Here is a 23,124-nt window from a genome sequence, read left to right on the forward strand (position 1 = left end):
ATTATTATCAATTATTTGTATTGCAGTAGGGTATAGGAGCCCCAGTCATGAACTAAGACTTGAGTTAGGTCCTGTGCAAACACAGAAAAAAAAGCTGGTTCCTGCCTCCAAAGAGCTTATAAATAAAAATAAAACAAGAAACAGGTGGATACAGACAGACAGGGGATCATAAGAACATGATGAGACACTACAGGTCAGCATGATAGGCAGTAGGCACAGCACACCAATTGCCTATCCATTGTAGCTGGTCCCTCTGTGTGCAGAACCAAATCCCTCACACTTTGAAGTCAGAGCTAAATCTGAATGTTGCAGCTCAGGCCCATTTGTATGTTTAAAAATACCACTTATGGGACATCCATTAAACCTGCCTGTTATTACATCTTGGTTCTCTAAAATGACCACGGGCAATATTATAACTTTTGCACCTAATAAGATGTGAGATTGAAAAAATCAGCTATGGATACTGGCCCATTTCTGCTGAGATCAACCCCAGTGAAGGCAAGGTCGATGGCCACCAGATCGCATTGAAGACATCTGCTGTTCTTATCCCTTTCTCAAACTCCCTGCTAGTCGGACTCCTCAGACTAAAGTGCTGCTGCTTTCTGTTTTGATTTTTAGTTGTACAATCAGATGTGTCAAAATGTGAAAGGATTAAGATTTTATTCAGCATTGAGCTTTATTTTTTATCTCACACTGGTTTAAAATCTATTGACTTCAATGAACCGACCCCAGAAGTGTAAAAAAAATTGCAGTACCAAAACATTTCTGTCATTCTTTCTTTCACTCTGAAGTCTGCTCTTAGTTAACTCCAGTGAATGGTTTTGCAAGGCATGTGTGTGTGTGTGTGTGTGTGTGTGTGTTTTGGATAGAGCCCATATTTAGCGTTCAAACAACCATCAGCCAATCATTGGAGTCCTAGAAATATTCTCTGGTTGCTAGGTGTGGTTACCCAATGTCTTTATAAAAATCACAAGCCTTAGGCTTTTCTCTTCTAGACTGCAGCTTCCAGAGAAGTAACACTTTTTTAGCTGTGTGAAGCAAAAGGTATGCATTTTTTAGTTCTTTGTGGGTCTGTGTTGATTTAGCAAACTTTAATAAATATGTACTACATTTACCAAATGATTTTGTGCAGTTTTCTGAAGATTGTTTTGGTTGGCACAGGCATGAATGGGTGTGGTCAGTTCTTAAAGTATTGCATTTACATTCAGAGGTTGGAACTGTCACTATTTTTCTTTACTTGAGGTGCACAAGAAATCTTGAATAAATATTAAGGATTGGAGAGCACATTTGTTTGGAGTTAGCTGGTTTCTGTTTTTTAATGGGTTACCATGGAAAGTTATTTTTACAGCAAAACTATGAATAACAGGAAACTAATACCTTATATGGAAATGATTTTTTAAAACTGCTTTTACTTTGACAATAGTTAGCTGCTTAAAAACAGTATTCATTGTTTCACAGACTTCAGCTGTAAGTGAAAAAGAAACCTCAGTGATAGTCTTAATGAGGTAGCTATGAAAACAATCTGCTTTTATAATTAAACACTGATATAAGAGCAACTCAGTATGAGTAAGTGCTGCAGAATCTGGTTCTTGGTCTGCTCAGACTTTCCATTAATTTTTTCTCCAAGGGTGAGGCTGTTTCTTGCCTCTCTGTAGTTCTTGAGTGTCCTGAGGACAGGTTTTTCAAGCTTTTGGTACATATAAGAGTGAAGCACTATTTCCTGGGTGTTGGCAGAAATGTACAGGAGGCATGGACAATAGGTACACAAACACTTCTGATGTCTACACTATCAAAACTTTTTGCTAATAGGGTTTAACAATGTTAATAGACTCTCTTTCAAGACTAGGGTGACCAGACAGCAAGTGTGAAAAATCAGGACAGGGGGTGGGGGGTAATAGGACCCTATATAAGAAAAAGCCCCAAATATCAGGGCTGTCCCTATAAAATCGGGACATCTGGTCACCCTATTCAAGACCAACTTAATGAGTCTATAAAATCCGTCATGCTGGTCCATCTAATATAGTTCCTGGAGAGGCAAACCCCCATATGAAATGTGGTATGCAAAGGTTTGGCTTGATTCCAGTTTCACAGCAGTGTAAATCACAAGTAATTCCACTGAAGTCAATGGAGTGTAAAAAAACAATGTAAGATCAAATTCAATCTCTTGTTGTTTCCAGAGACAAATATTAAAAAGTATTTAGCTGCTGTTTAATATTACTACAGAGATTCAGCTTTTGGATAGTGGGACAAATTCTTGCCAGACTTCTGATAATCAGTCAAATAACTTTCCAAGTACTTATTAGAAGCAGGAAGAAATGTCTCTCCCCCTATGGTACCTGCAGCTTGGCCACTTTTTCTCCCTTTCCATCTTGGTCATTTCTAGATGGAGTCCCAGCCTGAGCTTGGGAGTGGAGGGAAGTTTAGGAGAAGGCACCTCTCCTTAGTGATCCTGGCAAGAGTCCAGCCAGCTTCTCCATTTCTCTTGATAGCAAATTCAAATCCTCTCTTACTCACTTCTCCTGCTAAATTAGGCTTCTCATTCTCAAGAGTGTGCTCAGAGACCCTGGAAGTGTCTTCCTGCACTCTTGCAATCTTTTATTATCACTTATAGTAAGCTATCATGTTGCTCCAATCAATATACTTTGTTTAAACTGGGCCGATAAGGAATTTCATCATGTAGACTCACTTATTTCTTAACCCTCTGAACCAACAGAACAAACCAAAGAGCAATCAGAGTAAGGTATTTAACCCTGCCAGAGTGCTGTTTACCTTGTAGAATTAAAAAAAAAAAAAAAAAAAAAAAGTGCTAGTAGTTTACTAGAAGAAAATGGATGGATTTGTTTGCCAAAATGTCTGTATGGAAAAGGGAAATGAGGGACTAGACTTCCTCCTGCACCAAGATCAGGCTGACAAAGGAGGGAGGGACCATAAAGGGAATCAGTTAGTTATGGCTACCTGAATCTCATGCCATGTCTACTCAGCCTCGATGGAAATTAGAGCAGCCTAGGGGTTTATAGCAACTGCCTATGGGTCCTGAATGGACTTACACTGGCTGAAAATTTGAAGAGCAGAGCTGTGCTCTAACTGGCCCCTCCTTACCTGCATCACAACCTCTAGACCAGGGTATGTGTGTATGTGTAGTGGGGGGGGGGGTAATGGTTGGTGTAGAAGCCATCTCCACCAACTTTATGCCAACTAGGAGTTCCCCTGCTCTCTGAGATTCTCAGTGGGGCAGCTGTAGCCAGATTCCAGTCCCTTTGTGCCTCTCAGGAAACAGAGTGTCAGAGACTGGGAGAGAGAATCCAGCCCAAGAACTTCTAACTGTAATTAAATGATTGATACATTCCCATTTCATTTAGGGTACAGTAGAGATTACGGCTCATATTCGGGAGCACAGAGTGCAACTCAGGAGTGGTATTGCAAAAGCGGTTTTAAGTTACCATTGTACTTTCTTGATCATGGGTTTGCTGTGCACAGGGCAGTCACCTAAGGGACTGAGAAAGCATCTGGGAACCACCAGCCACACCTCTTCCCTGACCACTCCCCATATTTGAGCAACCAGGATGGGGGATGGCATAAGAGCCACTGCAACCGCTCTATTTATTATTGGTATGGTCCTTAATTAATACCAACATTAGGGTTGCTCTACTGGCCCTCAACTAGGGTGAGGGGTGCATAAATGTGAAAGCTGTTCAGCTAGAACTGAGGCTGGGGACCATCGTCCTTTTCAACCACACAAGATTTTTATGATTAAAAATTAAGTTTCCTTTTAGATTATTTATCCAATCAGGTATTCAGGCATTGAAATGGGCCTGTGTTTTTTTTCATTGAACCATAGGACATGAATAGGACAAAAGTGTGTGTCCTACTTTCACTAACTGTAGGGTGGCCTTATGCTTGTTCCATGGCCCAAGATTCCTACTGGAATAAAAGTGAGTCATGCAGGCATCCGTAGCAAGAATGTGGCCGTAGGTTTGACACAGGATGCTAAAGCTATGAGATACTGTCAAAAGAGAAGATATTCCAAATGCAAAGCTAATATACTATCCTTCACCTACTAGTTATTATGAATGCTTAAAATTAGCTCTGCTTGGGAATATTCTGCTCTGCTCAAGATGTGAAGGCCAAGACCATAACAGAGTTCAAAAAAGAAAAAGATAAATTCATGGAGGATAGGTCCATCAATGGCTATCATCCAGGATGGACAAGGATGGTGTCCCTAATCTCTGTTTGCCAGAAGTTAGGAATATTGACAGGGGATGTATCACTTGATGATTACATGTTCTGTTCATTCCCTCTGGGGCACCTGACTTTGGCCACTGTTGGAAGACAGGATCTTGTGCTAGATGAACCTTTGGTCTGACCCAGTATGGCCATTACGTTCTATTCCATAGAAATGTTTTTTAATGGAAAATGGAACTGCTGCAAAATCAGTATTTTGCATAGAAAACTGCAATTTTCCATCAGGAAAAATGAAATTAAGTACATTTCTACCCCGATATAACACGACCCGATATAACACGAATTCAGATATAACACGGTAAAGCAGTGCTCTGGGAGGTGCGGGGCTGCGCACTCCGGCGGATCAAAGCAAGTTCGATATAACACAGTTTCACCTATAACGCGGTAAGATTTTTTTGGCTCCCGAGGACAGCGTTATATCGAGATAGAGGTGCATTTTGTTTTAGGTCAAGCTGCCCCAAATCAAAACATTTCAGTTTCTTGAATCAAATTGAAACATTTAGTTTTAGGTCAGTTTGACATTAATCTGTGTCTGTCTGAGCTGCTGTGGCGTCTCATGAGAGTTGTAGTTCAGGTGTATTGTGCCCCCATTCTCATTTATGGGCTGGCTCCTTGGGCTGAACAGCATCTCCTATGATGCTCTATGGTCTCCATTCTGGTTGAACTGACACTGTGAAGAAGGAAAGTAACATGACATTAGTGCCTGATGAGAGATGTAGTATGGCCAGAGATGTAGTGTGAGCCCAGCACATAGAGGAGAACAGATGTCTGAGGCACCCAAACTACTACTCCTATTACGTACCATGGCAGCTCAGGCAAACACATTTCCATATCGAATAAGGCTAGAATAAAATGTGTTGACATTTCCAAATAGAATTTTTTCTGAAATTTGTCCATTCCATAAACATTTTTTATTTTTTTAATTGAAAATTCAAAATTTTAGAATTCTTACAAGATGGAAATTCCATTTTTTGACCAGCTCTCTTAGAATTCCTTACATCGCCAAATCCCACATTGCTTTTCAATCCTTTCAGTATTATACATCAATCTTAGAGCCTCAGCGTTATACCCAGGAGATGCAATGACACAAACGTGATCCAGGTGATGGGGATTTTAGCAAAAATCAAATCAAATCTTCAGCTTCAACAACATTATACATTCTGTCAAAAGTTTTATTTTCAGACATCCTCTAGTCTGATTTGTTTTCCTAACGTAAGTCTATAGGATACTTTATTTAGATACTGTTTCTTACTGTGCTACAGTAGGATCTGATCAAACCCTTTATTTAATATCAAAAATCTGAGCTAAAATGAAGCTAGGTGTGGCTTACATACCCATCTATCCCCTCTTTTATAATATATCTATGTTTCAAGTGCTATGTTTTATAGTGAGTACCACACATTAATTACTCTTTGAATGTAAGCTGATCCTGAAATGGTCATGTGTCTCCATTTACTTAAAGCAGGATTCAACCAGGCCCTATTAATGAATCCCTTATAGGCACAATAAAGTAGGATAAGGATGGAGCTGCAGCCTTTAATTCTATATTTTTTTGTGGGTGGGAGGCTGAGAACACTAATTGTATCTGTTCCCAGTGGTTTAATACTCTCTAGCATGCTTATCTGAAATCCTATCCATTAGAAAGACATATTACACACACACATACACACACACACACACAGTGGAAAGAGCTCCCTCATTGAGGCACTCATGGTGCCACAAAGTTAAAATCTGATAAACAACAATTCAGATCACACACAGTATATAATAAAAAAAACAGTTCTAATGTACCCAAAAGCCAAACAAAAGTGAATCATGAATGTGCTATAAAATACCACACATTCATTCTGGCCCAATACATTTTCGATTGGGGGAAAAGAATAGATGAGATTTACTATTTTCAATTTTCTTCTTCTGTTGTAGAAAATACTCCCTTGTCTCTAAAAACTGGAGAGGATGAATAAGAGGGGTCATGATTGAAGTATTCAGAGTAAAGAATGGTATGGACAAGGTGGTAGACTAGGCACTGAATTCACCTTCTTATAATACAAGAGCAAGGAGACATTCAGTGTAATTGAAAGATAGCAAATTTAAAGCGTCTAAAAGAATACTTTTTACACAGTATATAAGAGCTTAGCAGAATTCATAAAAGAATTATACGTTTATATGGCTGTGAAGAACCCAGCATTATAAAAATAACTTTTGAAAGGCTACAAACCCTTGAAGCCAACTTTTAATTAATGGGGGGGTCAAGGAAGAAATTTTTCTGTGGGTTTCTTGCTTTTTCCTTTGGAACTGCTGATATTGACCACTATTGTAAACAGGATACCAAACTAGTTGGAACACTGGTCTGATCTCCGCTGTTTCTAAAGGCTAAGGCTGTGTGTGAGCAATTACTTAATGCCGTAAGGGCTACCACATATATCTTACACATTCACTTGCAACTCATTGTGCCTGAATTTGCAGACATTACTCAGCCTTCCACTGTAGTCAACGGGAGTTTAGCAACTCCAGGTTTGGGTCTCTTGCTTGTAAAATCCTTTGGGATGCCATGAGGATAAAGGTGATGAAAAACAAATTTTGTTTTCTAATATTTCATTTTCTCTCTCCAGAAACTTGGGTCAACATGGCGATGGTGCAAGAATTTCTGAAGCAGGCCTGGTTTATGGACAGTGAGGAGCAGGAGTGCATTGTAAGTACTGCAACCTCCCAAGAGTATAACTTTCACATACAAATGACTTTAGAAACACAGTTAAAAACATCAGTACAGATTGATTCCAACATTTTAGCAATCTGTATTTTGTTATATACGTAAGGGATGAAATCATTCCTTATTTAAGACAATGGCAAAATTCTCATTAACTTAATTGGGGCCAAGATTTTACACTAGGCACTACTAGCATATGTCTATGATGGCAAGTCCAGTATCAGATAACAGATATTATTCTTATTTACACACAGTAACATTTAGTTACCAGTTTGTATCCAACACACATTTGGGGCAACCATTTCAGTTACTGTAATGAAATGTCATTCTCTGTAGCCAGCCATTGATACTATAAGAAGCAAAGCTAAAATGAGTCCATCTGCCACACAAAGGAATATGGACACCTAAGACTATCAGGATTAAATGACATTTAAAGAGGACACAGGGATTCCTAGTGCCATGAAAATTTAAAAACAAACAAACATAGGAAACTAAGTCTGAGACTAGTAATGTGAAGGAGGAACTGATTCAATCAAAATAAGTTCTTTGTTCTCATGTAGATATGGTATGATTTGGATAAAAAATGATTAGGATGGGAAGGGTCACTGAATATTATAACAAATGGGATCTCAAACAATAAATACTGGGACCTAGTCTCATCAATGATACCGGAAAGATTTGCAAAACAGAAATATGCTGCATCATTTTAAAAAATTCTGATGATACAGAGATAAGAAACGTTGATACAACAAGGAGGATTCTGATAACCTAATGGATGTCGGTGTCAGTAAAAAATAAAGTGATACACCAATGAGAAGTCACAGTATACGTGGAAAGTAACATTCCTTAATGAAATAGGAGAGGAAAGGAACCTAGGAAAGATTGTAATAGTGTGAAGTTGGGAGTTCTGGTCTGGCTCCTCGGTGCTGGCTGAGTTGTGTTCGGGGCAGATGGTGGGCTAAGGTGGGTTTAAACCATTTTGTGGAACCCCAGTCCTGCAGCCTTTCCATCCAGGGACTGCCTGAGCACAGCGGCCTTCTGGTCAGACTCCCTTTTCACCAGCATGGCAGCCCCAGTTGCACCATTACAGCCTGGAAGTCTTTTCATGAGCAGTTGCTTTGGCTCAAAAGATTCGCAATGGCAGCCAAAGTAAAAATTAAATCATGGCACATGTCTCAGACGTTGGGGCACTGAAGTAGGCAGTGCCTCCTCTTAATGTGCCACATCTACCAACAATGATTCTAGTGCACATTTAATAGTATTAAGTACATGCGATGCTCCCTAGTCTAGCTTTGCCAAATTACATGTGTATGTTAATAAACACACATAATGATATAATTATGGAAGTAGACCATCCACACAGTTGCTTAGTGAGATATCAGCACTTCAGGTATATTAGGTAGTTCATTTTGCCCTATGCATCACAATGTACACCTTGCTTCTTGTATCTTCTTCCTTAATCAGAGAGAAAAGGAAGGAGATAAGACTGAAGACACAGAGAACAGATGATTAATTCTATGAAAGTTCAGATATTAGCATTTGACCCAACTGATGTAGTAGTATAATGCGCTATCAGACCTCACACCCAAACAGATTTGAATACCAATAGTTTGCACTTATATATTTTATTTCATCCTAGGATTTCAAAGCATTTTACACATGAATTAATAAAGCTTCCCCCCACCTCTGTGAGCTAGGTAACTATTAATCTCACACTGACTTTGGTGGGGTTGCTCCTGGTGCACTGGTGTTGTTGGACCAAAAACAGATCCTACGTCACTTGCCCAAGGTCATAGCAAGTCAGTGATAGGGCTGGTAATTATATAACTAAATAGCCTTGTGCTCTACGCTTTCCTTTCTTTAATAATAGGGTTACAAAGGGATAACATTCCCTTCCTTGATAATGGTACAGAGTAGTACAGTTCTCCCAATTAGGAAACTCACATGAGCTGCTTCTGCCATAAAATGAGTCTCTGTGAAATGACCAAATTCTGTTTCTTTTAGAAAACTTCAAAAGGTGGATCCGCAGTCCATACCTATCCTAACTTCAATCCATCATCTGATGCTGCCGCATTGGACAAAGCTATAACTGCTAAGGGTAAGAAGAGTAAAAATATGACATACAAGTACAGAATTAGGATTTTTCCCCAGGGAAGTTGAGAATGAATAACCTTAAATAAAATGACAGAACCAGAGGTAACAGCATTCAGCAGAGAAAACTCATACATATCTAAAAGACTAGCGAGTTATCAAAACTACTGCATTTCGAATGTGTCATATGGGAAAAACCTGAACGTTTTGATTTCTTAACTTTGTGTTTCAATTTCAGACTGTAACGCTGCATTAACAGTTCATGCATTTATTGCACAAAGGGTAGCAATATTATAAATGTAATCTTTAGAGAACTGAAGGAGAATTTTATTACATGCCAAGTTAATGATTTTCATTTGATTCCCATAAATGTCCCCAAGATTAAGAAGATGTGAATTTGCTGTGCTATGTGCTCTTTCAATTACTCTTTTGTCTTTATTGAATTTCACATTGGTCAGAATATGACATCTTTTTCAATTAGACTTACTGAAATTAACCATGAGCATGATAGCTAATAATATTTATTCTGTTTAGCTATGGCCTAGTGTGGGTACTTTCACTCAGAACATTTCAGTGACTTTGTATATGACACCATAGCAAGCACAGTTTTCAACAACCTTTAAGGAATCTATTTATCTGCTTTCTTGACTATAATCACAATTTAGTAAATTTAATTACTAAATTTTCTTCTTGGATAAATGTAAATGTGTCTAGCAGTGTAAACAGGACAGATTTCAGAGAATATAATGTACAAATCATGATTTGTACACATAACTTAGAGATACTGGCAAGCAAAATGGAAGGATTATGAAAATGATTTACAAAGATTTGTTTTCCATCACTTTCAGGTGTGGATGAAGCGACCATCATTGATATCTTGACTAAAAGAACCAATGGACAACGCCAGCAGATCAAAGCTGCGTACCAGCAGTCTAAAGGAAAGGTACAGTAACAACAAGGCTGCTGTTAATATGCAGCTTGAGTTTTTCAATTTTTGCAGCTAGTCCTAACAGTCCATGCAGTTTTAGCTTCCCAAAACATAATATTATAGGGAATCTTCTCTATGTAGTTGCTGAAGGCTCTGGCCGGGAATGATGATGTTGTACTGCAATTACATTGCACACTCAGATGTGCAAAGGCTATTAATCTTTTAACTTAATGGCCATCATCGTTCTGAGGTAAAGTTCAAGGCTCTAATCCTGCAAATCACCAAGCACCTTAAGGCCCCAAAGGACTCACTGAGTAGAGGGCTCTCACTAATATTTTGGAGGCATTTAGTACTTTGTAGGATTATGCTCCAACATAGCAATTCTCAGCATGATATCCTGGGTATCTATATGCATTGCCAATCTAATGGTATATAGAAAAGCAAACATAAAGGGCAGGCTACGGCTAGCCCTTGTGCAAGTGTACAGGGGGAAGGATGCAAGAAATCTTGTGCATCTTGCATAAGGATAGGGTTGCCAGTTCTCAAGGATTGTCCTGGAGTTGCCAGGAATTAAAGATTAATATTTAACTAAATATTATGTCATGATGAAACCTCCAGGAATACGTCCAATCAAAATTGGCAACCCCACATAAGAGCCAATTCCAATCACAATGTCTGTGCTTGGAGAACCAGGAGGAATTTTTCCATGTGTGCTCAGGAGGGGGGTATCATTCCAAAAGGAGCAAGGAAGAGGCAGGATCATGGCTCTGCCTCACTTCTACACCAGCCCATTGAGTGGGTCTGGTGCACAGGCTGCTCCATCCTAGTGGATGTTACAGACTGTACCCTTACTGGCCCTGGTGCTCAGGGGAGTTCGGGGATCATTGTATCTCCTTGAGAAGGTTGTAGCTCTGCACCTCCCTTCAACAAAGTCTCCAGTCTAGCCCATAACTTTACTGAAATATTATTTAAACAATCAACATATCTAAATTATTGAGCCTTTAAGTCACAAAGAAACCAGCAATCAAGTTACTCACCCTGAAGTGGCTTGCAGGGAACCACTAAGAAAACAGTTCTAATAAAGTGCCTTTTTTTGTCTAGGTTTTCTGTCTTCCTGTTCAGCAAACCTCACTGTGGTTTACACAGCCTTACCCCTCCTCAGAGAGGAAGCCCCAGTTTTGCAATTCTCTTATTTTATTAAGGCCTACATTAAAACACAGTTTCAAAGTCACAAAGACCCTTAGGATTCATCTCACCCCTTTTTAAAACTAAAATTTAATTTTCAATTTTGATAACATTAAAGATTTTTAAAATGCTAAAAGCATGTTCCCCAGGGACCTATGTACTCTAGTGGCTGGTGGAGTATCAGAAACTAAGCAGAATTCAGCAGCTATTGACTACTGAATCTAATGCTCCCTTAGCAACCCCACTGATTTAGGGGTTGCTAAACAGAGTACCCTGCTTGGTGTATCAATAAAGAGGTGACAGGTTGTTAAAAAGCAATTATTACAGGTTTGTTTGGGGGGTGGGCATAGGGTTATAATTTTTGCACACACTGAAATATCAAGAACTGCAGTTAAGTTAGGAAGAGTTGGTATGTAGGATATGTGAAGATCCACTACTAATCCTAAACTTGCAATATCTCTCACGTCACTTGCCAGTACCGAGCTTGTTGGAAAATCTCCCATTTTAATAGGGTGGTTTCCAATTTCTTTATTCCTAACCAGGCAAACACAAAAGCCCCCCACCCACCCAAATGCAAGTCACTATCACAATAACAATATTAGCTACTTATAAGAACTGGAAAGTTTGCTGTGTTTTTATTTTGTCTTCAGTGCAGAATGCATGAGAAAGAGCACTTCTGAACACTTAGTAATAGCTAGTTAAAGAATCATCAACATGACTAAAAAGCAGACAAAGTACCCGAAGTTTAAAACATGATTCTCTATAATGGAAGGTGAATTTTTCCTAAGGGAGGTAGAATAGGATTGCTCATTCATTTTCTGGGTGCTTCTGAACTGTGGGTCTTTAAAGCTTGCCAGCTTACAATTGTGTATCCTTCCTTGTAGTCTCTGGAAGAAGCTTTGAAAAAAGCCCTCAAAAGTCAGCTTGAAGAAGTTGTCCTGGCTCTGTTGAAAACTCCAGCCCAGTTTGATGCTGAGGAGCTCAGGGCCGCTATGAAGGTATGGCAATAAAATTTCAGCCCAATTCCCAACTTAAAAAACTCTGCTGCTACCCTTACTTATATTCTGCAATTATATTCAGATTCGAATATTGGTTGCAGTGCCAAATAAGAACACCAATAAATTCAAAGCGTCAGACAAGAGTAGCATCTGTATTATTTATATAAGTTTGTGAAGATGCATCCATTACTTGCAAGTACCAATCAGTTAAAAGTATGAGCATGAATAGTTCTAATTTCACCCTCTGAAACTATTTAATACCCTGGTGCAATAAAGCCAAGCTATCGATTTGCACCTGCTAAATTGTTTCCTTTTGTTTGCTTCATGACTATAATTATTTCATCAAGTTTGTTAACATCTGATTTTACTTGCATCCGTTTGATGTGTACAGTCATCTTGAATACAGTATTTGGTTCTTGAACAGTTCATTTTGAAGACGAAACAAGAAATTCCATGTAGAAATTCCATGCTTTCTGAATTGCGCCAGGTGAATCAGAAGAAGAACAAATGCCCCACTCCTTACTTTTAAAAAAAATAACACTACCACAAAGCAGCAGAATGGACTAATTCTTCAAGACTAAAGTTATAGTCAGGCCAAGTAAAAACTCTGATGGAGAAAACTTATTTAACCCTAGACATATGGAAATATAATCCATAAGCTAAAGTTCAGGTGGCAAATGCAGCCCTTGACAGGGGTTGAACAAATGGTGCTCTTTCACTTCTGTCATTTCCCTATTGCATTTATTAAATTACTAATTTTTAAAAAAAGGAATTTTATTTCCTTCCACCCAGTTTCTTCAGAGCAAGCCCTACCTATAAGCTGCTCAGTCTTTGTAATACCTCTCTCAGACATTAGTAGCATTAAGTATGATAAAGAGGAACTATAGTAAAAATAATTTATAGGATGGTGTGAAATGCTTATTGTTTCTGATTTACTAGAAGGCTTGGCTTACTGTATATTGGCTCCCAGATGAAATAATCTTCCAAAAACTTATGCTTCTGTAATCAAGGACATTGATTTTATAGTTATCACATGTGGGTCTGTGCTTCTAGATGTTGTTTCCCTAGTTATATAAGGTCAAACAAAATTTGCTCAACCATTTTCCAACAGGGGCTTGGAACTGATGAAGATACCTTAATTGAGATTCTGGCTTCAAGGAACAACAGGGAAATCAGAGAAATCAACAGAGTCTACAGGGAAGGTAATTCATAGGTTGTAAAATTACATGAATAGAACATATCATTGGGGAAGGAATAAAAGCATGTTCGGTCAAGCTGTTTCTCTCCCTAGTGTTGGTGATTTTGAAGCATCCATGGCCAATGAGTCTGAGAAATTCCATTCCTGGCATAAAAAGTTTCACTCCAAAGCAGCAGGAGAGCCTTACTGTCCCCTGCTTCTTCTCATGTAAACCAGACTCCTTATGGAAAATGTGACTCAAAGAATTTATAAAAAGAGATGGGCCTAAACCATCCTCCCCCTTCTATTCCCAAGGTTAGATGTTTGGATCAGAATTCAGACTTCAAAGTTCATCTGAATTTATTAATAAACAAATTAGAGAGGGCACATAAAAATTACTCAAAGATAGCTTCCTACAAAGATAATGATGGGACCTAAATCAAAATGACTAATTCCAATATTGATAAACACATATTTAAGTTGGAGATTTGGAACTGGAGGGAATATTTCTATAAATGAAATGGAAGAATTCTTTAAAATATTGTGGGATTTTTTTTTTATTGTTTTGTTATTTTATTGTAGAGCTTAAGAGAGATCTTGCAAAAGACATTGCCTCAGATACATCTGGAGACTTCCAAAAGGCTTTGCTTGCTCTAGCCAAGGTATGCCATGTTCAAATACTTTCAATAAACTTTATTTTTAAGAAAGAGTTAATAGTCTTGGTTGAGTTAGATGACATATGAACATCAGCCAGAGAAACCATGGGGGACTTGTTTATTGCTTATTACTCTTTATTAAAAAAATCCCCCAAAAAGAAATTTTACTATGTGGAGCAAAATTTCTTTTTAAACAAGTTGATATTTAGAATAATGTTTTCATCCTACTAGAAGTTACAAGAAAAATCCTGATTTTTACTGGCCTCTGTTTGCTTTTAAACTTTTTCACATGATCAGAGTTTATAAGTATTTTGAAGGTAATAATAGAAGTCATAGAAACTATTTAATCTCAGAAGATGGCAAGTTAAAAAGCAATGCCAAGAAATATGAACGTAAAACTTTCCGCTATATATCAGGAAATATTTCTTAATAGTAATATGGCTGGATAAAAGCAGAGTGTGTTGAAGGTGGACAAATTGCCCTATATGCAGATATTTAAAAGCAGATTAAATAAAACATTTATTTAGAGGGTATGATATTTAAAATCTTTCTGTAAAGTCAACAGGTATCAGACTCCATGATTCAGGGATCTGAAGATGTCACAATCTGTGTGAAATTTCCCCCCCAAAATGAAGGATTGAGATTTAAAATATCATCTTGAGATAAAATCCTTGATCAGAATGAAATGTATTAAGTCTATCTTAAAATGAGTTCAGTGTCTGAATTTCTACCTGATGGTTAGATTCTGACACCCCTTATTTTATGCTGAATAGTACCTTACTTCACAAGGAATCTCAATGAAGTTCATATGATTATTCAAGAAGTAAGGCACTACTCAGGTCTGGTCCTAAACAAAGGAATCCCGATTGGTTTGCATATGCTTTGATTTCATTCTTAGAGCAATTGACTTACCCATTGGAACTTCACCTTAGTGCTCTCAAACTTCATGCTAAAATGGTGTAATGGGAAATGTCATTCATTCCAGGGTTATATAAACAAAATGGTAACGTGAGAAAATTAAAATTTTTAGGGTGACCGTAATGAAGATGGCCGTGTGAATGAAGAGCTTGCTGACAATGATGCCAGGGTAAGAAAAGGCTCTGCACTCTATTTGAGAAAAGTTTTGTCTTGTCTGTTTTCTTTCCATGCTCAACATAGATTATAACAAGCACAATCACTCGAGCTGAGGACATTATATAATCTGCTGTACTGGTGTCCTCCCTATCCCACCCAAGATTCTTTATTAGTTTAGGGGTCGACGGAGTCTCTTTTCTTGGAGAAAGCTGTTATTACATGAGCAAGTAGAGGTCTGTAGTGTGGTTGATAAGTTACCCATGACCTCTTCCTTTCATTTATAAAAAAACAATACATCTACCAATCTCTGAGAGGGGAAAGAAGAGTACATGGGAGGGAAGAACCACCTGCACCATCCTAGCCAAATGAAACTTGTTAGCACTTCCCTTTTTAGCTGTAGCTTTACCTTTGTAATCATGGGCCTTTCAAGATTCCTTGATGCTTATTAGTATGTCATTACTTCAGATTTTAGAAACTTTTTAATGAAAGTTTAAATACCACAATCATTTCCCATAGTACAGCTTCTAGATTAGTGTGATTTTTATCATGGGCAAACACCCTTGTCAACAACACTGAAATAGCAGCCTATCCTGACCTTTTATGCCTGTAGGTAAAATCACATCATCACTACTCTAATTCAGAGCTTCAAAATTGATATAAAGGCCAGTTGGTTGGCCTCATTGTAAAGCTCAATCCTACAGTATCTGAGTTCAGTTTCCTAGCACGTGTTTGTTTCAAACACACACACACACGGCTGAGAGGACAGCACATTCATCCTTTAAAATGGAAGGAGTACATTACAACACTCGATAGAATCTCAATAGGTCAATTAAAGTGCATCATTGTTGGGCTCTGAATGGAGTACTATTGGCAATTCCTTTGCTGAATGGATTTAACCATGATAGGGGGTCCCATCCCACAGGTGATTATTGTGGGTGGAGGATGTCTGGAGAGCTGGGGAAAAGGAAGAAGATGAGTCTGGTTTTCCATTAATGGCCCTCATGGAAAGAAAAGGAAGATATGGTGTGTAGCTTTCCCATATTCTATTTCTGTGGAATTCTTATCTGAGTTAATTTCACATTTGGGTCCAGCAATAGAAAGCCAGTCAGTCCTGTACTTTCCACACTGACAGCAGCATACTTCTCTCAGGAATGGTCATGTTAAAAAATGTTTGGAATGCCAAGCACAGGTGTCTAGTGGCCTGTGAAACTATTATGAATTTAGCCAATAATGCAGTAACAGTGGGAAAAGCTAAGAATAACAATCATCTGTACAAGTTTATGACACGTGAGTCATTCTATATTACGTATGAAATGTCCTTAGTCCTTGATGAAGATAATGGTGCAAAGGTCTATGTTTGGCTGAGGGTGAGAGCATTAGATGTACAATATTCCAGGTCGTCTCATTATAAGGCTAATATATAAACTTCTGTGCTTTACAATAGGCCTTATATGAAGCAGGAGAGAAAAGAAAAGGAACAGATATCAATGTATTCATTACCATCCTTACTACGAGAAGCTTCCCACATCTTCGAAGGGGTAGGTTGAATGAAGCTTTCTGCCTTAGGGGAACTGTATTTTAAAAATGCACCTCTCATATATCTGAGTAACAGGTGCCAGAAGTATTGAAACAACTAAGGATGTGAACCAGTGCTCACCAAAATCAAACAGTCTTTCCATTGACTTTAAAAGACATTGGACTGGGCCCCAATTTCTAAAGCCAGATGCTATATCAGTGTAAACGGATACTGTATAATCCAGTGAACAGAAACATGCACATGAGAAGGTTATTTCAGCAAAGGCTTGAAATAAGTTATTCCTATGAAATATATTCCCAATACACACATTTTGGATGGTGGTATACAATAACCAGTGCATAAAGTTGACATTTCACATTATGGGTTGAACTGCATCCCATTTTGAGGATCTTCTAAAGTAAATGCAGTAGATGTGTATCTGTCTTAACTTGCTTTTTGGAGGACTGCTTGTGCTTCAGGGAACAATCCAATGCACTAACTGACTGATGTTAGGAAGGCAATTCCCATATCGGCAGGTTATCACATAATTAACTATTATGGGGTTTCTTGTCACTTCCTCTGAAGTATCTGATACTAACCACTGTCAGAGACTGGCTATTGGGCTAAATGGGCCTGGTACATAACTACACTTTCTATCATGTGATCTGGTACATCAATTCCTGTGTGAGAAGTTGGAAACTCAAAGCTGCTGCAAACTTTTCAAATTGTAGCTTATTTCCTACACTGTATATCTCTTGCTGCTCTGATGACATCATCAAACTGTTAGCTAACTGTCTACTCCAGTTGGTGGACATCAGAGAACTTTCTAACATTTAACAAAATAAAGAGAGCAAGAACATAGCATTTTCCCAGTTTTCACTAAGCTTGATATCCATGTTTAGTCTTTCAGAAATATACCAAATACAGCCAACATGACATGAACAAGGCACTGGATCTGGAACTGAAAGGCGACATTGAGAACTGCCTGACAGCGATTGGTATGTAATCCCCCTTGCCAAGTAACCAGCCCGCCGAGCGCCGCACCACCGGAACCCCTCCCTGAGTGCTGCGCCGCCCCCCAGCCAAGTGCCGCGCGCCGGAGCGCCCCCACTGAGCGCCGCACCACCAGAACCCCTCCCTGAGCACCGCGCCGCCCCCCCTGCCGAGCGCTGTGCGCCGGAGCGCCCCTACCCCCCGCGGAATGCCGCGCCGCGCTGCCCCCCGCCACCCCAAGATTGGCCGCCCCTTACCAGGTGCCGCCCCAAGCATGTGCTTGGTTGCCTGGTGCCTGGAGCCGGCCCTGCAAGTAACTCATTGCTTCTAAACTGTGCTTCTTTCCATATTAACTATATGAATGGCAGAAGTAAACTATCTTTCATTTCCCCAATGGGGAGGGATCCTGGTCTCCTACTGTGTTTCATTTAAAAACTAGCATAGCTACTGTACATGACAGTTTGGTATCTGACACTTTGAAAAGTCCAACTGGAAAAAAAAAATGGAGTAAACAGGAATTGTTTCAAATAAATACAAAATATAAATTAATGTGTGAAAATGCACATTTCATAAACAGATGTTTTTGTTGAAATCCACCTATAGACTCTGATTCTCATTTGTACTAAAGTCGCTTTAACGTCGCTCTGGCTGTGTAAAAGGCGCAAAGAGCAAGCATAAAAGTAATTTAAACTCACTTTAAAGCTCTTTATTCTGCCAGAGTGGTATAAAGTTGCTCCAGTGTAAATAAAAATCAGGGCTATAAAGTTTTTATTCTCCACACTGATTTACTTTACATTTTGATAGCATATTACAAACCATCCATCTAAGATGCTGCTCAGGAGAATATCTTTGCAAAGACTCAGGGCAGATGTTTATTGTCGCATGTCTGTTATGTCCTTTAAACTTTCTGTTCACCATGCACAGTACAAATGATGGGAGACTGGGTGGAGCTACAACATTGGGGATTACCCTATGGCTGAACAATCCTCACTTAAAACATCACACCTCAGTGGAATGAGCATGGGACTGGGAATCAGGAGACCTGGATTCTATTTCTAACTTTGCCATTGACTCTTTGGGCTAATTGCTGATAGACAAGGCTATCTCCTTTCTAACATCTCCTGGGCCCACATCCCACTTCAAAGGAGGGAGGGATGAGGCAGGACCATGTTCGCACCACACACACCAGCCAGTGGATCTGGCCAGTGATACAGAAGAGATGCATTCTCCCTAAGGTGTGATGAAGTGGGCATGTCATTTGTGCACCAGAGAGCTCCAGGAGACATTGAGACTCATGGATGCAAAGTGCTGCATAGGTGTGAAATATATTATTACTGTACTCCCAACCCAGCTCTCAGTGTTTGGTGCAAACATAACACACCAGTTAGCTTTATTCCTTTGCTAGGTTTAGTTTGGGCACAAAAAAAAATGGAAAAGTACACCCTCTAAAATACATCATAATATTAGGCATATGGTTGGTATAGTTAATTGCTCACTGAATAATGTTTCTAAGCTGGAAGAAAACTGCTTCACTTTGCCACCTGAAAACGGCAGCGTATTTCTTAACCTCGTGCTTGCAAATCCCAACTCAGCACTGATGACAGTACCCTTCCCACACTTTTATGTGTGCGCTTTACTTATGTGTCATATTTAATTCCGTCACGTTGTTTCATTGCAGTGAAATGTGCCACAAGCAAACCAGCTTTCTTTGCAGAAAAGCTCAACTTGGCAATGAAGGTAGAGTATGCTGAAAAACTTTTGTTTGGGGAGGGAGAACTTTTTAATATAAGATGACAAACTGGGCCAGAGTATCCTGCCATGAAAAGCCCCTCAGGAGGGAGCCAAAGGGAAGAGAATTCAGTGAGTTTCCATACACTTTCCTGTCTGGTATAAGGGCTCGGGGCTTTATCTCTATAGAAACTCATCTGCATCTACCTATCTACAATGGACACAGTTAAAAAATTAATTTGGTTTCAGTGATATTAACACTATATAAAATGGGGAATACTACTAGAACTGATAATGTCTCTACACCCAGAATGAACTTTAAGAGCATGCCAATGGACACTGTATCTATCTCGTAACTTATAAGGCCTCATCACTGTAGAATTTTGGAGTTCACATGAGACCATAAGGGCCACTGTAATGAGGATGTTTCCCCATCCCAGTGGTTAGGAGTTTACTCACATAACTCCCATAAGAGCTATGCATGTAAACCCAATTGTATTAAGATGAGAAAACACCTCCTCATGGTTTTTTTAGATATAAATAGAGAGCCTGTGCTTTCCCTGACATTGAAAACAAGCCAGATTTCACTTACACCTCCACACACAAAGGGAAATCTGCTTCTCTAGAGAACCCCCACTTTAAGGGGCAGTCCACGGCCAGCAGAAAGCAAAGGAGCCTTATCAGCATGTCTCCACACTGTCAGGGGGCTGAAAGGGGAGGATCTGAGGGCATCAGAGGCAGTGTAGGTTCTGGGGCCTGAGCCCCATGCTCATTCAAATGGGGGTGGTCAGATGAATTCACAGCTATTTTTGATTTATGTTGCAACAGTCCATTTTCCCCCAATTGTTTAACATGCAATTCCTTTTGATGTGAAAAATCATTCAGGTTGTCAAAATAAACACATACCACCGTGATTTAAAAATAATGCTTTGTATGCCCACGTAATCATGATTTATTTTTAACAGGGCTCTGGGACACGCCACAAAACACTGAACAGAGTCATGGTTTCACGTTCTGAGGTTGACATGAATGAGATCAAGGGCTATTATAAGAAGCTGTATGGCACACCTCTCTGCCAGGCCATCTTGGTATGTTTTTCCTTTCAGCTGAAGCTATATCAACTACTGAATGTAAAATGTTATTGTAATTGGCTGGCTCAGGAGGCTGGTAATGGGCTTTATAGCCATCCTATAGGTCACCAATTTTAATTTAGGTGGGGTTGAAAAATAATTAGTAGCTGATGTTTCTTCAGTGACTCTCATGAAAATGGTGGTAGGCCTGAGTCCTTTCCTGGTGGATAAGCATGTGTCACAAAAGCCATTGCAAATGGTGATATACAGCACTTTTTGGCAGTTTCGACCCAGTGGCCAAAAGACTGAGTGAACATAGAGACTGAACTACTCTCTCCTCCTTTTAGCTGTGGTTCCACATGAGACACAGTGGGAGGGCAGTGTAGGAATGCTTACACTGCCCCGTCCTTGCTGTAAGGATTCTGGGGGTAGACAGAGAGGTCTTCAGGGCTGCCAGTCTGGCACTTTTCCATTACCAATTCTACTGCTGTATGCCATGTAGTTGTAGCTGTGCTGGTCCCGGGATATTAGAGACAAGACGAGTGAAGTAACATCTTTTATTGGACCAACTTCTGCTGGTAAGAGGGACAAGCTTTCTAGCCACAAAGTTCTGACCTGAAGAAGAGATTTGTGTGGCTAGAAAGCTTGTCCCTCTCACCAACAGAATTTGGTCCAAGAACAGATATTACCTCATCCAACTTGTCTCTGTAATTCAACTACTGAAATTTAAATTAAATATATACCTATAAATAGGACAAATGAATATAGCATTGAAAAAAGCTGCATTTCCAGAGCAGTAAGGCATCCTCAGCAGAACTGAAAAGGTGACACCCTTAGCTGGTGTAAATCACTAAGCAATGCCAGCTTACACCAGCTACAGATCTGTCCCTGTGTCTTTAGGCTTACTTTTTTAAAGGCAAAACCAGAATGCACTTATGGAAAATTTAAACAATCTCCTTCTAGTAGTTCACTGATTTAAATGTACCACTGCCAAATAGCTTTTTGAGAGCTACTGAATACTCTCAGTAACAAACACAGTGATTGTAGAGGAAACGTACAGTACATGGACTAAAACACTCACATTAATCTTTGCCAGTATCTGCCATTTTACAGATAAAATACTGCAGACAGTACAATGATGCAATTTACTAGTATTCTTAAGTGTGTGTGTGTGTGTGTGTGTGTGTGTGTGTATATATATATATATATATAAACAAACACACACACACGATTCTTTGTCTCATATGATATCGCACTGCATCCTATCTTGATGCAAAATTACATGACTGCATTAGAAAATTGAATCTGATATAGTACATGCCATCTGAATCAGGCAAGGCATAGTCACACTTGAGAAAACATGGAGCTTAATAAATTAGATGCTCATGGAAATCATATTCCAAATTGTTGAATTCTGTGAGCAATTAAATATCATAACATCTAAAATTACTTCAAAAGAACCCTATGCTAACACAAGTTAGGAATAGTCCAATCTTAATATGTATTAATTATAGTTTAAATAAACAATTCATGTTCACTGGTAAAGGGTGATTTTCCATTTCACCTATGGTAGGAAGATTAAAGCACTCGATTGGGACTCAGGATAGTCTCAGCATTGCCATAGACCTATTGTATCAACTTAGGCAAATCACCTAATGTCTTTGTGCTTCAGTGCCCCATCTGTAAAATGAATCCTTTCTGGTTTCCACCATTGTCTATCTTTAGGGTGACCAGATGTCCCGATTTTATAGGGACAGTCCTGATTTTTGGATCTTTTTCTTATATAGGCTCCTATTACTCCCCACCCCCATCCCAATTTTTCATACTTGCTGTCTGGTCACCCTAGTATCTTGTCTGTGTATGCTGTGATCCTGAAGACTCTCTCATGTGTTTAGTTTTATGCACTCTGAATAGTCCCGTTAACTTAGTGGGACCATACAGAGTTCATTGAGTTAATCTTGTGTGGCCTTAGTTTGGGGGAAGGGACTGTCTCTCTTACAAGGTGTATATCCAGTGTCCAGCACAATGGGGTCTTGATCTTAGTCGGACTCTTTAGTCAGAACTGTAATAATAATTTTAGTGTTCTTAAATTGACAGGATGAAACCAAAGGAGATTATGAAACCATTCTGGTGGCTTTGTGTGGTGGTGACAACTAAGCTTCATGATGTTCTGATGCATTCCAGCCTTGTCACCGAGGTTATCATTCCCTTCGTCTCAGCTGTTTACAAAATATAACATAGGCTTTAAACAGAGATGGATCTCTGGTTTAGACTGTGGTCCAGACATGTGCTATCTGGAAAATGTGTAGCCTGGAAAATGTATTTTAATATTACTATGCTGTGTGGCATTATTAATCCCTTTTTTCTATTTACCCAAAGCCAAAGAGTGTACTTAAAGGTTCTATTTGCTTTAAAAAGATTAAGCATATACAAGGTACAGTTTTTCTCTGAGCTACGCAAGTATAACTTTACAAATAAAATTAACCTGTGAAGAGGTCTAATGTGTCCTTTATGGCTTCTCTACATTTTATGCCTGCTGTTGTTGCATGTAGCATATGATAATGAACGAGAATTTAAAACAAGGAAGAGAATTCAACAGCTTCCAGCAGCACAATTAAATTCACAATTTAGGTAAAACAGAACTGAATAGGATTATATAAATCAGCCTCAGAAGCAGAACAGAAGGTTAACTAGCAATGCAGTGTATTTTTTTTTTTTAAATGAAAGTTATCAGCATCATGAAAACTAATGCTCTTCTG

At 39.1% G+C, this 23,124-nt stretch overlaps 1 protein-coding gene across 1 annotated transcript; it reads left to right on the plus strand.

Annotated features, from left to right (window-relative positions):
* The first annotated feature begins 921 nt into the window (after positions 1 to 921).
* Positions 922 to 22,861, plus strand: ANXA1 (annexin A1). Its single transcript, XM_034774567.1, has 13 exons — positions 922 to 1,044; positions 6,855 to 6,934; positions 8,954 to 9,047; positions 9,889 to 9,983; positions 12,038 to 12,151; positions 13,263 to 13,353; positions 13,911 to 13,990; positions 15,015 to 15,071; positions 16,503 to 16,596; positions 17,477 to 17,572; positions 19,246 to 19,304; positions 20,261 to 20,383; positions 22,463 to 22,861. The coding sequence occupies exons 2-13, from the start codon at positions 6,869 to 6,871 to the stop codon at positions 22,520 to 22,522; spliced, it is 1,029 nt and encodes a 342-aa protein (XP_034630458.1). The 5' UTR covers positions 922 to 1,044; positions 6,855 to 6,868; the 3' UTR covers positions 22,523 to 22,861.
* The last annotated feature ends 263 nt before the right edge of the window (positions 22,862 to 23,124 follow it).

The sequence above is a fragment of the Trachemys scripta genome, chromosome 6, assembly GCF_013100865.1.
Source record: "Trachemys scripta elegans isolate TJP31775 chromosome 6, CAS_Tse_1.0, whole genome shotgun sequence".
NCBI lineage: Eukaryota > Metazoa > Chordata > Testudines > Emydidae > Trachemys > Trachemys scripta.

Bases quoted from the DNA above. Each gene is read 5' to 3' on its own strand.
- ANXA1 (XM_034774567.1), top strand. From the start codon at position 6,869: ATGGCGATGGTGCAAGAATTTCTGAAGCAGGCCTGGTTTATGGACAGT. The intron at 16,597-17,476 runs GTAGGTTGAATG...ATCCATGTTTAG, and splicing joins CTTCCCACATCTTCGAAGGG to TCTTTCAGAAATATACCAAA. The intron at 17,573-19,245 runs GTATGTAATCCC...GTTTCATTGCAG, and splicing joins GAACTGCCTGACAGCGATTG to TGAAATGTGCCACAAGCAAA.